Source organism: Balaenoptera ricei, chromosome 3 (assembly GCF_028023285.1).
Source record: "Balaenoptera ricei isolate mBalRic1 chromosome 3, mBalRic1.hap2, whole genome shotgun sequence".
Lineage (NCBI taxonomy): Eukaryota > Metazoa > Chordata > Mammalia > Artiodactyla > Balaenopteridae > Balaenoptera > Balaenoptera ricei.
This window is the reverse complement of record NC_082641.1, coordinates 127,803,178-127,816,980: the sequence shown is the minus strand read 5'-3', so window position 1 is coordinate 127,816,980 and position 13,803 is coordinate 127,803,178. Positions and strand designations below refer to the sequence as shown.

The 13,803-nt window shown below is 41.9% G+C and overlaps 1 protein-coding gene across 1 annotated transcript in view; it reads left to right on the top strand.

Annotated features, from left to right (window-relative positions):
• The window catches only part of DCTN4 (dynactin subunit 4), a 31,292-nt gene extending 23,045 nt beyond the window's left edge, over positions 1-8,247 (top strand). Inside the window, exons 11-13 of the mRNA XM_059917519.1 lie at positions 750-857; positions 3,011-3,108; positions 5,618-8,247. Coding sequence (XP_059773502.1) covers positions 750-857; positions 3,011-3,108; positions 5,618-5,831 — 420 coding nt within the window. The 3' untranslated portion in view covers positions 5,832-8,247. The remainder of the gene's footprint in view (positions 1-749; positions 858-3,010; positions 3,109-5,617) is intronic.
• Positions 8,248-13,803: the final 5,556 nt, after the last annotated feature.

Here is a 13,803-nt window from a genome sequence, read left to right as displayed (position 1 = left end):
CTCCTCCAGCCAGGAGGTTCTCCACCACCTCATGTGTGTGTATGTGTGAGATATTAGGAGTCAGCTAGATTTCTTCTTTACCACAGCCCCTCTCTTCTTTGAGGTCCTTATCTCCCACACACAGACACCCCAGTGAATTGCACATTGTTCTGCAGCAGCGTCTTAGTTCTTTCATGCTGCTCATAAAGACACGTTTATAGTCCCTGTTCATTTTAATTTTTTTTTTTTTTTTGCTAATGTAAAGAGCATACCAAACAAGAGCAAATTATGGTTCAAGAAATCTTAAAAGTCTTTTACAGTCTTGATGTGCCATTTTTTTTCTATGCTAATATATCTGGCTAGCCTGTGGCTCCCATATTTTATTTATGAGGGCTTACTTCTTTTTAGTCCTTAAGTGGCGACCTGGGTAGGGCAAGAGTTGTAAACTTTAAACAATCACTTAGATAATGTGTATTTCTCAGAATTTCTGCATCTAGTAACTGGCCCTTTCTGTGGGATCTATTCGATTTCCTCGGTGAAATAGCAGCTCCAGAGAGTATGTAGACTAGCATGTAAGTAACAGAATAGGAGTTAGTGAGCGCTTTGAGAATGCAGTGATGTAGAGGCACAGGTGGGTGTTACTGTTCAAGAGTAATGGTGGGGGCGTGGAGGGCGGAGGGGGTGATGATTTTGTGATCTAAGCATCTAAGGAAGTGGACCTAGGTGGCAGCAGTGGAACATGTCTGAAAGATGCCTTTCCTTTTCCCCAGGAGAGCCAGGTCCTCCTGACTCTTACGAATCCAGTGGAAAACCTCACCCACGTGACTCTGTTGGAGTACGAGGAGGGAGACCCTGATAATATCAACAGCACTGCTAAGGTAGGAACGCTTTGCCTCATCCTGAGTAACCCTGACTTCTCCTGGAGTGGCCTCATTTGCCCTGGCTTAAAGGACTCCCCACTGTCTCATTTTCACATCCAAACAGTCATCAGGTTCTTCTGATTTCACCTCTTGAGTTTTTTTACTTCATCCGCAGGCACACTGCCACTGCCCTTTTTGAAGGTCTCATCATTTCTTATGTGGACTGTGACAGTAGCCTCCTAAGCCCCTGTTTTTTCTTCAGCCCCACTTCCGTGCCAGCCCATCTTCCATCTTGCCACGAGGGTGCTCTTTCTAAGATCTCACTTTGATCATGGCATGCAGCTTGTTTGGTGTCCCTCTGACGTTGGGATGAAGTCCACATTCCTTGGCATAGCTTAAGAGCTCCCTACTGTCCTCACCTCTCTCTTTTCTTCCAGGATGATCTTCCCTGAAACCCCCAAATCTAGCATTCTCGAAATTGTGCCTATTAATGGTTGAGATCCAAGCATATCCATTGGGTCATAAACTTTCATGCTTCTGGAGGGCTGCATATGCTATTCATTTTATCTAGAATTCCTCCTTCCCATCCCCACTCCCCATACATGGGCCACACCTCTCTTTCTGCCTGATGCATACTCATTTTTCAAGACACAAAGGAAATAACATTTCCTTTTAAAAGCTGGTGTGCCTCCACTAGATGCCCTCTGCTTACACAGAGTATACATAGCACTAAATATTTTTTTTTGTAATAGTCAATTCATTTATTTATTTATTTATTTATTGGCTGTGTTGGGTCTTCATTGCTGCACGTGGGCTTTCTCTGGTTGCGGTGAGCGGGGGCTACTCTCCGTTGCGGTGCGCGGGCTTCTCATTGTGGTGGCTTCTCTTGTTGCGGAGCATGGGTTCTAGGTGCGTGGCTTCAGTAGTTGCGGCTCACGGGCTCAGTAGTTGTGGCGTGCAGGCTCAGTAGTTGTGGTGCCCGGGCTTAGTTGCTCTGCGGCATGTGGGATCTTCCTGGACCAGGGATCGAACCCGTATCCTCTGCATTGGCAGACGGATTCTTAACCACTGCGCCACCAGGGAAGTCCAAGTACTAAATATTAAAATAGGTGATTTTGACTCTCGTTGGTTGAATGAATGAAATGAGGCCTTTCTACATTTTGCTACTTCATGATTCATCTAGTACTTGAAATTTTAGAGCAAGAACTTTTCTCTATAGACCATCTATTACTGACTCATAATTCAGCACGATACTCATAACAAAAGTTGGTAGAAAGGATGCCTGTATCTTTAATTAGCTGTTATTCAAGTTATACTTACTAGAGAATTTATCTTTTTTTTTTTACTTCTTCTTTTTAATGATTTCATTTACTAGCATCACTTCCAAAAAAAGAGAGATGACACTCATCTGTCCTTGCTCCTTTTTTTTTTTTCTTTTTTTTTCTTTCTTTTTTGCTCCTTTTTAAAATAACACTAATAAGCTGTGCCAGTGAGGACAGAGACAGAAATAAGTGCCTGATGAGTATACGCAGCTTATGGATTTGCCGTTTTTCTCTCTCTTTACAGCTCCCCGGCCACATTTATATCCATAACTAGGAATGTTGTTTACATTGTTATCTGTTAACTTCTAACATAGCAAAGTTGAAGCCTAGTTACAACATAAGGCTAAGTGTAAAGAATGCTTAACTGTTTTTCATGGCCATAAACATACCCAATATCTGCATTTCAGAAAATATGTTGGAACCACTGTTTCACATTATGTTTTTTCTTTTTTAAAAAAAATGAAGAACTGTTTCAGATATACCACAAAGCATAAAGAATAATATAGCAAACACCCATATTCCCCCAGCCCCTTAAGAAATAAAACATTAAAGACACAATTGAAGCCCCTGCATCCTGCCCACTTAAATTCCCCTTAGCAGCCCCAGTGAAGTAAGCACTCACCTGACTTTACCATTCCCTTAAATTTCTTTGTTCTTATATTTTTATCAGAAATGACCGAACAATATATTTGTTAAACTTTTTATAAGTGAAATAATGTATGTTTCTTGAAACTTGCTGCTTACTTCTGCATGTCTAGGTCAGGGCAATACTTTTCTGTATCCCATTGAATGAATGTTCTACAACACACTGATTCCTTCTCAGGCAGCCCTCTTTGTGTTGCTCTCCAGGTGGTGGTGCCTCCCAAAGAGCTTGTTTTAGCCGGCAAGGATGCAGCAGCAGAGTATGATGAGTTGGCAGAACCCCAGGACTTTCAGGATGATCCTGAGTGAGTGATCCTTTTGTCACACACACACACACACACACACACACACACACACGCCACAACTGGCTGGTACACGAGGCCCACTCATAGATCTCAATTTTCTTATCTGAATTTTTAAAGTAATTTTTTCTTCCTATTTATAAAAATAATTACTATAGAAATTTGGTGAATATATATTTATATTTATGTATAAAACCATGAAGAAGAAAATAAAATCTCACCACCAGAGATAAGCACCATTAACATTTCCATCATTGGGATCATTCTATAAGCACAGTTTTCTTAACCTATGTTTCCTGTGTTAAAAAATTTTCAAGTGTATGATTGTTAATGGTTGTGGACAGGATATAGTATTCTATCCCCAAAGATTTACCATTGGATTTGTCCACCTGCCCGCCAACCTTTCCCTCTTAGAGCAACAGATTTTACTCTCTCATACCTAATAACTGAGAAGTAAAAAACCAAACCTTTCCCAGAAGAGGAATACATCAGTCAGGTTCCAGTCTAAAAACAGACGTCACATCAGTTATTTGAACAGAGAGAATTTAATATAAAGACTTGTTAACTGGGTAACTTCAAAGGTTAAGAAGAAATCTGAAATATCCCAGAGATGGTAATTTTATGAAGCAGTTACCACTCCGAGGGCTGAGGGAACAAAGGGAAATGGTTTAAATGATTCAAATTTAGAAGCTTGAAGGAGGAGCCCCATGGAGCTGAAACTCAGACCCCTGGGAAATGGGAGAGGGGACACTGCCTGACTGGTGCTGGCATCACAGGGTGCCAGAGGAGGGGTGGCATGCTGAAGCTGGTTATGCAGTTGGAAAACCTGGATACTGCCGCTTCCTGAGTGAAGAGGCATTGCCGGACTGCTGCCCACAGGAGCTGCCTGCAGACGGGAAGCTCACCGGGAGGCCTCTCGTCTCCGTTAGAGCCCCTAAAGGGAGCCTGGGAAGGAGCAGCCTACCAAGCAGAAATGCGGTTAGCAGAATCCTGTGTCACAAAGCCGGCTGCAGAAAGTGGGCTTGGAGCTGAAAAGCAATAACATGTAATACACTGGTGTAGGGAATATTTAAGGTTTTTTAACAGAATGATCAAAAAGCTCCCTCCGCAAGATCCCGGAAAGAAGAAATAACATGGGACAAATTAGAAAAACAAAGTGAGGGCAAAGAGGAGGTTAGTACAGTGATTACCAAACTTGGGTGAACTTCAGAAAGCACCAGCGTGGGTGTTTTGTTTTAATTTTTTTTTTTTTAATTCTGTATAGAGTACCGGACCCCACAGCTTCTCTTTAACAGGTCTAGGTAGGCACCAGGAATCTGAATTTTTTTAAAAAAAGCTTCCCAGGCATCAGTGGTGGCCTGGGAAATTAAGGCTAGAAAAACTTTTTCTTTTTTGCTATTTTTGAACTGAATTTTTAAAGTGAATCTGATGTAAATCAAAGGTTTGATTAGTTACTACAAAATGATTGTGTTAGTATAATACAAAATGCATTCTCTATAATCCTTGCTTTATATAAATTATATTAATTTAAGTACAGAAATTTGTTAAGCCAAGGTGAACTTCTGGAAAGATCATCTGAGATAAATTCCAGTCAGATTACATGACAGATTAATGAAAGATTGAACTAATTATATTCCACATTATTGTACTTTATAGGACTTCCATATATCTGGAAATTAATAGTACTAATACTGGATAATATGTAAATATTTGATTTCAGTAACTTTTCTTAAAGTAATTGAGTATCATCTGGATAGTAGATCAAGTTCTGTTTATTTCATTGCCTTTTGACTTTTTGAAGCTAAGTTATTTAAACACAAACTTCAAGTGCATATCAGAAAACTGAAATGGAAACTTCAACTAAAGAGATTCTTTCCTATTCTAAAAATTCCTAATTTACAGACTCTATTTACAAAACACACTGATTTATGGTATCCCAGAAATTCCTTTAAAGCTCCAAGTTAGCATCCGTCTATATCCTACAGAAATAATACCATATGTATATAAAGGTTAATGTGAAGGGATGTTTATAACAGTGGAAATCGGTGTATACTAATTATGGTCACTATGCACCCATTAAGTAGAATGGAGAAGACCTATATATACCAGTATGGACAGGTGTTTGTGATAAACAGTGAAAAAAAGCATGTTACAGAATAGTGTGTGTCCCTTTTGTGTTGGTTAAAAAAGCAGAAAAGTGTAAGTGCACAGAAAAATATTTGGTAGGTTAAGAGCCAAACCGTTTACAGTTGTTCTCTGTGTACTGAAGAGGAAAATAAGAGGAAAGACTTACTTTTCCCCATTTAAAATTTTTATGACTATATTTTACTGTTGTAATATTAAAAAAATAAGGAGGTCAGCATTTTGCTGAAGAAACTCTTCATTGTTGACAAACGGGATGGTGGTCATATCTTGTCAACAGAGATTTTCAGTGGGGCATAACATGACTGTGAGTCTAACAGGCTTGGCTGACTTGTGACCTGCCTAATACTATGCTTATTTCCTTCCATAGCATTATAGCCTTCAGAAAGGCCAACAAAGTGGGTATTTTCATCAAAGTGACGCCACAGCGTGAGGAGGGCGAAGTGACCGTGTGCTTTAAGATGAAGCACGATTTTAAAAACCTGGCCACCCCCATCCGCCCCATCGAAGAAGCTGACCAGGGTACAGAGGTCATCTGGCTCACCCAGCATGTGGAACTCAGCTTGGGCCCGCTTCTTCCTTAAAGTGTTCCACTGGCGGGCCGACCCCACAGGACAGTATCATCACGAACCCGCGTTAAAATGTGGAAGCCGCTGCTTCGTTAGGCCTTGTTTATAATGATGTACCCGTGCACTACTGAATCCTCTTCCTAGGAGGTTGGGGGCATAGGCAAGGCATTAGGAACACAGGGTGACTGCTGTTCCTCTGGCCCTCTCTTCTGTTAGCACCCGTAAGTCTGTGTCTCCCTCACTGAACCCTGCACGTTGACTAACAACAGCATAGTTCCATCCCAAGAAAGGGGGTGGCTGTTCCTTGGAGTGGCATTCGATTGACCACTTGAGAAACTGACCATACTATCTCCCGATCTGATCTCATAAAGGATCACAGTCTCACAGATGAAACTTAAAATAACCGAAAGGTAGGCCCGCTATTGATGACCCAGCATTGGTCTCAGTATACCAGCTGCTTTTTGCATTCCACTAGATATAATCTAGAACTCTAAACATATCCCTTCACTTGCCGTCTTGGCTTCCATCCATTTGACAGGATAATAGAATCGTCATGTTGTCTTTAGTTTTGTGATGATTGGAAAAACCTGTGAAATAGTTAAGGCACCTTAATTTGCCTTCTTTTAAGTGAATATAGGATACTTATTTATTAATTGCTCTTAAAAAATTTCTTCCCAATAGAATACAGAACTTTTTCTTCTAGGAAGATTTTGAGAAGCAAGCAATTACATGTCATGTCAAGGGGGTGGCAAATTCTGTTCGTTTTAACTGTTGCCACAATATCCAGGGACTGATGCTGCCACAGCGAGCCAGGCTTTATGTCTTACTCCCTATGCTTCTCTTCGGCTCGGCCTCTTTAACTCAGTAAGTTGTTCTGAGTACTGGGGACCTGGAAAGAGCCCAAAGAAAACTTGGTGGACAAGTTCACTTCTGGAATGCAGAAAACATTTTAAATGTTAGATGTTTATCATGATCTGAACTAATGTTCTTTCCATTGATTCGAAGGGGAAGTTAACATTTTGTAATCTCTTGAATCCAAAACTGGATATTCAGAAAAAGAACCTTCTCCCTTCCTGCACTTAAGACTTTTATCATACGGTTTGTCAAATAAGAGCATTTTGACCATAAATCATAAAGAATACTTGCCTAACAGCACACATGCTGTTTTCACTTGGTACCCTGGAGTTGGGTTGCTAACCTTAATTTCTGTGATGTTTTCTCAACTGAGACTTGACAAAGTAGACCACCACCTGCACCACATTTTCTGTAAATGTATTGTTAGCAAGCAGCCAACAGACTTTCGGGGAAAGAGAAATTTCCTGTTTATTCTGGTTTTGTTTTTAAGTTCAAGCCTTCAGTTTAAAAAAAAAAAATTAAAGGTATATATAGTAATCTAGAGTACAGACAGGACATAGTTACTTTTCAGCTCCCCTTGGAAGATAAAAATATTTAGGAAGCCTCTGAAAGACACTAAATACTACTCTTTAAGATCAAGCCAATATTATGAAACAGTATTCCACAGAGTAATATATATGCTGCGGTATAAGAAAAAAACACTCATGTCTCCAATATTTTGACAGTAATAAGGCTTAGCCTGTTAGGAGTTGGGGCAGGGTGTTGTATAATGACACCTCTGCAGACTATAGAAATTGCTTAACTTTTTGTGACCCCACAAAGTGTCAAATTAATTTTTATTTCACTCCCCACTACAGCCTCCTGTGACGTGAGTGCTCCGTATTTGCCAGTGGAGGAGATGAGCCTCAAGGTAGAGGATAGCTTCCTGTGTTTACACATTTGCATAGACTACACACAGTTACGTGTTTATGGCATATAGCTGGTGTTTGTTCCCAGAAATAATAATGTTGAAGTAATGGGTCTCATCACCCCCATGTGACACAGAAACACAAGAACACTTTTGATCATAGAATTTTTTCCTCAGAAGCCAAATTAACTTGCAGAATAACAGAGCCATTGATTTAATGGTTCCTCAAGATAGTTTTCAGTGCAAGCTGGTACTTCCGTGTGTTAGTAGAAATGGTTCAGTATCCGTGTGTTAGTAGAAATGGTTCAATACCTGCAGCTGGTGAATTTGGAATTTTATTTGTTCCTTTTTTATGTTCGATTAGGTGCAAGATTTTTAAAGTATAGTCAGTGTGCACCACTGCAGGCAAATTAGATGTCATTAGCACTAGAAACTACAATTTTGGAAACTTAAAGCTAAGTTAATTTGAATTTGTGATTTGATTAGCCCACCAGAGTTTTCTTTTCAAACTGTTTAATGAGCTAAATGTCATGCATATTTGTAAAGAAACAGCCTTTTTGGTTCCTTTTGGGAATGAGAGGCACTCCTTGGTCTTTATGAATGACAGGTTACTGTTTTGCCTGATTGCTTAACTTCGTGTGGTGAAATAAAGCAGAAAAAGCTTGAAAAGTGTCTTTTGTTTGGTTTCATGAAGACTGATTGGAGTAGCATGCCAGGGGTGGAGTTAGGGTTAGCATGAGGGTCAGTGGGGCATACTCCCTTCTTCCATTTGTCTAAATGAACTAAGGTAAAACCTCAAGGTAGTTCACTATAACATTATATAGATAGATGTTGCCTGAGCTCCTTCTGAACGTATTATCAGAACCAATATGTAAATGTTATGTTGTTAGGACTCCACCAGCTTTCATCCTGGGTCATTGCTCCCAAAGATATCCTTTTAAGTGTACAAAGTGGCCCAGCCCTCTCAGGTGGCCACTTGTCCACTTTCATCTGTACTCAACTTTTCCCTCCTCTTACTGTAGATGAATTGTTCATGTTCCTCCTGTCTAAAGCCAGCCCCACCACTTACTGCACTCAGTCTCACCCTCTTACCTATTCAAAGACCTCGCTTCACCAGTTTCTCCCCCTCCCTCTCCTGCATCATTTCCATTGGCATGCTATGATTTATCTAAAAGAAATTGACCTTATGCCCCTCTTCAGCCACCACCCCATTTTTCTATTCCCTTTACAGCAAAACTCCTAACTTTATTTTTTATGTGGAACATTTTTTTAAGTCTTTATTGAATTTGTTACAATATTGCTTCTGTTCTATGCTTTGGTTCCTTGGCCACAAGGCATGTGGGATCTCAGCTCCCAGACCAGGGATCGAACCCGTGCCCCCCACGTTGGAAGGCGAAGTCCCAACCACTGAACCACCAGGGAAGTCCCCAAACGCCTAACTTTACCTTCCAGTTCCTCTTCCCATTTTCACCTGAACCCATTCCACTTAGGCTGCCACCCCTTCCACATCACCAGACTGTTCTTGTCTAGGTCCCCAAGAATCCACACCATTAAATATAATGGTCAGGGACTTCCCTGGTGGTCCAGTGGTTAAGACTCTGTGCTCCCAACGCAAGGGGCACGGGTTCAATCCCTGGTTGGGGAAGATCCCACATGCACAGTGGACGTCTCCCTGCTTGAAAGACTTACTTCACTTGGTTTCCAGAACACAGCTCTCTTGGTTTTCCTTCTACCTTACTGGCAACTTTTGTTCTGTATCCTTTGCTAGTTCTTTCCCATCTTCCCAACCTTGGAGTGTTCCAGCTCTCATTTCTTACAGTGCTTTTCTCTCTGCACTCACTCTTAGCGATCTCACCCAGTTTTCAGGCCGTCTGTCAAATTCATATACCAACTCTAGAATAGTCTGTGAAAGTGCAAAACCACAGTCTGGATTGTCTCTCACCACATCTGTCTCTCCAGCATTCGTCCCTAACTAGGTGGCAATTGTTTCCCTTCAGTTGCTCACAACAAAGACCTTGGCATCACCATTGACTCCTCTTACATGCCACATCCAGTAAGTCAGCAAACCCTTTCAGGTCTGTCTTCAAACTGTGACCACTTCACAGCCTCTCCAACGTTACTATCCTGGGCCAAATCAGCATCATCTATGTAGACCCCTAGATGATATTTACAGTAGCATCTAAACTGGTCTTGAAGCCACCCTGGTCCCTGCCCCACTCTAGTCAGTTTTCAACATAGCAGCCAGAGTGATTAAGTCATTTCTCTGCTTAAAACCCTTAGTCTTCTTAGCTTGCTCAAGAGCAAAACAAATATAAAGTCCTTACAATAGCTTAGGGGGTCCTACAGGACCCAAAGCCCACTGCCCACCCCTGCCTCCCCGAATTCATCAACTACTTCCCTTGCTCTCTACACCCTAGCCACACAAGTCTCTGCTATTCCTGAGTCACCCCAGGTTGCGCTCTCTCAGGGTCTTTGCACTGGCTGTTCCCTCTGCCTGGAAAACTCTTCTCCCAGATATCTGTACAACTCAAACCCTCACCAGTCAGGTCTGTGCTTAAATGCTTCCTTCTTAGGCTTTCCCTGACCTCCCTATGTGATAATGAAAACTGCCCTTCCCTAAACACGTATCCCCCTTCTTTGCTGCTTTTTTTCCCCATAGCACTGATTACCATCCAGCACTATATACTTTATTTTTTGTTTCATCATACAAGAACATAAGCTCCCATAGTACAGGGATTTTTGTGTTTTTTTTAAAATTGATGTATCTGCAGAGCCTAGAGCAATGCCTGGCAAATAGCAGACAACCAATATTTGTTAAATAAATTAATACCATCTTCCTTTTCCTTGTTTATGTAGCTGTTGGTCTTTTATCTTTTTAAAAAATATATGTACATATGCCTCTTTTTGTCATAAGCCAAATATCTTAACTTCCCTTGAGCTCTCTTGTTCCAGTGTTAGCTCAACCTAGGATACTCTTTCCTCTCTCTGCACCTTCTCCAGAATTACTTTGCTGCTCCCATCTCTCCCTTACTCCCATCTAGATGTGGTCTTAATCTGTAGTACTTAACCTCTCCAGGGCATTTACCTCTGCCTAGTATTGGGTTTTGTATGTGTATAGTTCCTTTGCTGTAATGCACACCCTTGCAGAGCCAAATCCAGGCCCCTTTGTCATCTCTTTCTCCTATATTCCAGTCAAAGGGTAACCTGGAATAAATTCAAAAACTCAGAGCCAAGTCACTTGCTCAATTGCAATATAGTTGATCCTTGAACAATGCAGGGGTTAGGGACACTGACGTTGGGGCAGTCAAAAACCTGTGTATAATTTTACAGTTGGCCCTCTGTATCCAAGGTTCTGCATCCATGCATTCAACCAAGTGCAGATCATGTAGTATTGTAGTATGTATTTAGTGGGGGATAAAAGTGTGCAAGTGGACCCATGCAGTTCAAACCTGTGTTGTTCAAGGGTCAATCATCATTAGCTTTATTTATCCCCATTTTCTGGTGGTCAGGGACATCAATAGTGAAATATATTTCACGATACAAACCACCTACACAAGACAATGACTTTAAGTGTTAAGTGAAAGTAACATTAAATGATATGGAATCAAATAGAAAGTTGTATCATTCTCATGCCCTGCTCCCCTTTCCCCATCCTTCTGTCAAATAAGGATAAAGTATCAGTTCTCTTATGTAGCACTTTTTTTTTCTTTTAAACATAGGCTTCTGTCTCAGAGCCTTTGGCAGACAACAGAGGCTTACTTACTAAAAAATATTGTTTCATTTTCATTGTACTTGTTCTTAAGGCTACATCTACACAAGTGATACTAATTTTCCATTTACAGAAGTGATAAAAAATGTTCCTCTTAAAATATATTTAAGTAAAATGAGGAGACTTAGGAGTTCCACTTGTGCCTATGATGTGGATGTGTGGAAAGAGTGTCACCCTGACTCAAACAAAAAAAGTGGATAGATGACAAAATCATCCATTTTATTGGATCTATCAGATAGCTGATGTGGCAGGGCAGTCAACTAGCCTGAATTTCAAGGAAGGACAGACCTCTCCAAGGAGAGATGGAATGTAGACTGGCTCATTTGTAGCACAGCATGGGAGGAAGCAGTGTTGACCACCATATAAGCAGGTAAGAGGAAATCAACTAAAATAAAGAATTGATAAAGGCCAAACTGGGGCTAACATGACAGTATAAAACCCCTGGGAGCCTGAGATACTAGGGGACCTTGCATGCACTGACAAGCTCTTTCCAAAACCTCCACCGGGTGTTCATGAGAAAGAGCTGGGGGGAGTGGGGTGCTGGAGCTCTACAGAGGCTCCCTTGGTTTGGAGGCATGCAAAGGAAGGAGGAGTAGGAAAGGCATGAAACCTTGCCTCCCCCTGGCTAGGCCCTTCCCTCATTAGGAGCAAAAAGGCCTAAGCCACTGGGGGAGGAGCAGAAAACCCTGTCTCCCTAGAACACAGGTAAAGACCCGTTGCTGCTGGGACAAGGTAAGAAAAAACCTCTACCCTTGGGAGGGACAGGATTCAGTCCTGAGCCCCCCCCCCCCAAGATTTTATACCAATACCATTAAAGGCCTCTTGCCAATGCAAGAAGGGCAAGAAACTCTCCCCCCTCAAGACCAACCACAGATACAAATCAGGGTTTGGCTGCCACAGAGAGGAGGGGCAAGAATGCTGAGAAAAGACCCATTCCCAAGGCCTGGGCATGAAGGACCTACTAAAGACTGAGGCTTTGGGACTTCCCTGGTGACGCAGTGGTTAAGAATCTGCCTGCTGGGGGCTTCCCTGGTGGCGCAGCGGTTGAGAATCTGCCTGCTAATGCAGGGGACACGGGTTCGAGCCCTGGTCTGGGAAGATCCCACATGCCGTGGAGCAACTAGGCCCGTGAGCCACAACTACTGAGCCTGCGCGTCTGGAGCCTGTACTCCGCAACAAGAGAGACCACGATAGTGAGAGGCCCGCGCACCACGATGAAGAGTGGCCTCCGCTTGCCGCAACTAGAGAAAGCCCTCGCACAGAAACGAAGACCCAATACAGCCAAAAATAAATAAATAAAAATAAATTAAAAAAAAAAGTAGCTAGATAAAAAAATATTATTTAAAAAAAAAAAAAAGAATCTGCCTGCTAGACTTCCCTGGTGGCACGGTGGTTGAGAGTTCGCCTGCCAATGCTGGAGACACGGGTTCGAGCCCTGGTTCGGGAAGATCCTGCGTGATGCGGAGCAACTAAGCCCATGTGCCACAACTACTGAGCCTGCACGCCACAACTACTGAGCCCGTGAGCCACAACTACTGAGCCTGCGTGCCACAACTGAAGCCCGTGCGCCTAGAGCCCGTGCTCTGCAACAAAGAGAAGCCACCGCAATGAGAAGCCCGTGCACCACAACGATGCTCGCCACAACTAGAGAAAGCCCACGTGCAGCAATGAAGACCCAACGCAGCCAAAAATAATTAATTTTTTAATTTTTTAAAAATTAAAAAAAAAAGACTGAGGCTTAATTAGAATAAAGAATCCCTGAGTCCTCCCTGACTACCAACGTAGCAAGCAGCTGCTGGGGGCATGGGCAAAGGCATAGAGACTTAACCATATGGTGCAGGTATGCAGGACAGCTGAAAGCTAAGGATGAAGTATGAACACCTGAGAAAAATTCTTCAGCCCCAACCTAAAGCACAAAATTAGTGGATATGAAACCTGTGGTACACTGAAGGCAACCATCGCAACAACAAAACCCAAACCTAGCTCAATTTCTGACCAGAATGACCAAACCCCACATGAATGGCCTGACAGAAGAGGCTTGCCTATTTCCAAGCATTAATACTATTGACTTCAGTCTCTACTGTTAACGTAAGTAATGACTGGCATTCAATAAAAATTTTGATATACACAAAGAAGCAAGAAAAATCAACCCATTTGTGATAGACAATCAACGAGACCATATACAGGTATGACCCAGATGTTGGAATTATTGGTCAGGGGCTTAAACTCTGATTAACATGTTGAAGATCTAGTTGAAAATAGGGATAATATGCATGAACAGATTTCAGCAGAGAGGTAGAAACTATAAGAAAGGGACAAATTGAAATGAAAACCACAGGATCAGAGATGAGGAATATTTTCTCTGGGCTCATCAGAACACCTTGTCATACCTGAGGAAATAATCAGGAAACTTGGAAATGGGTCAATAGAAATTATCCAAACTGAAACTCCCAAAA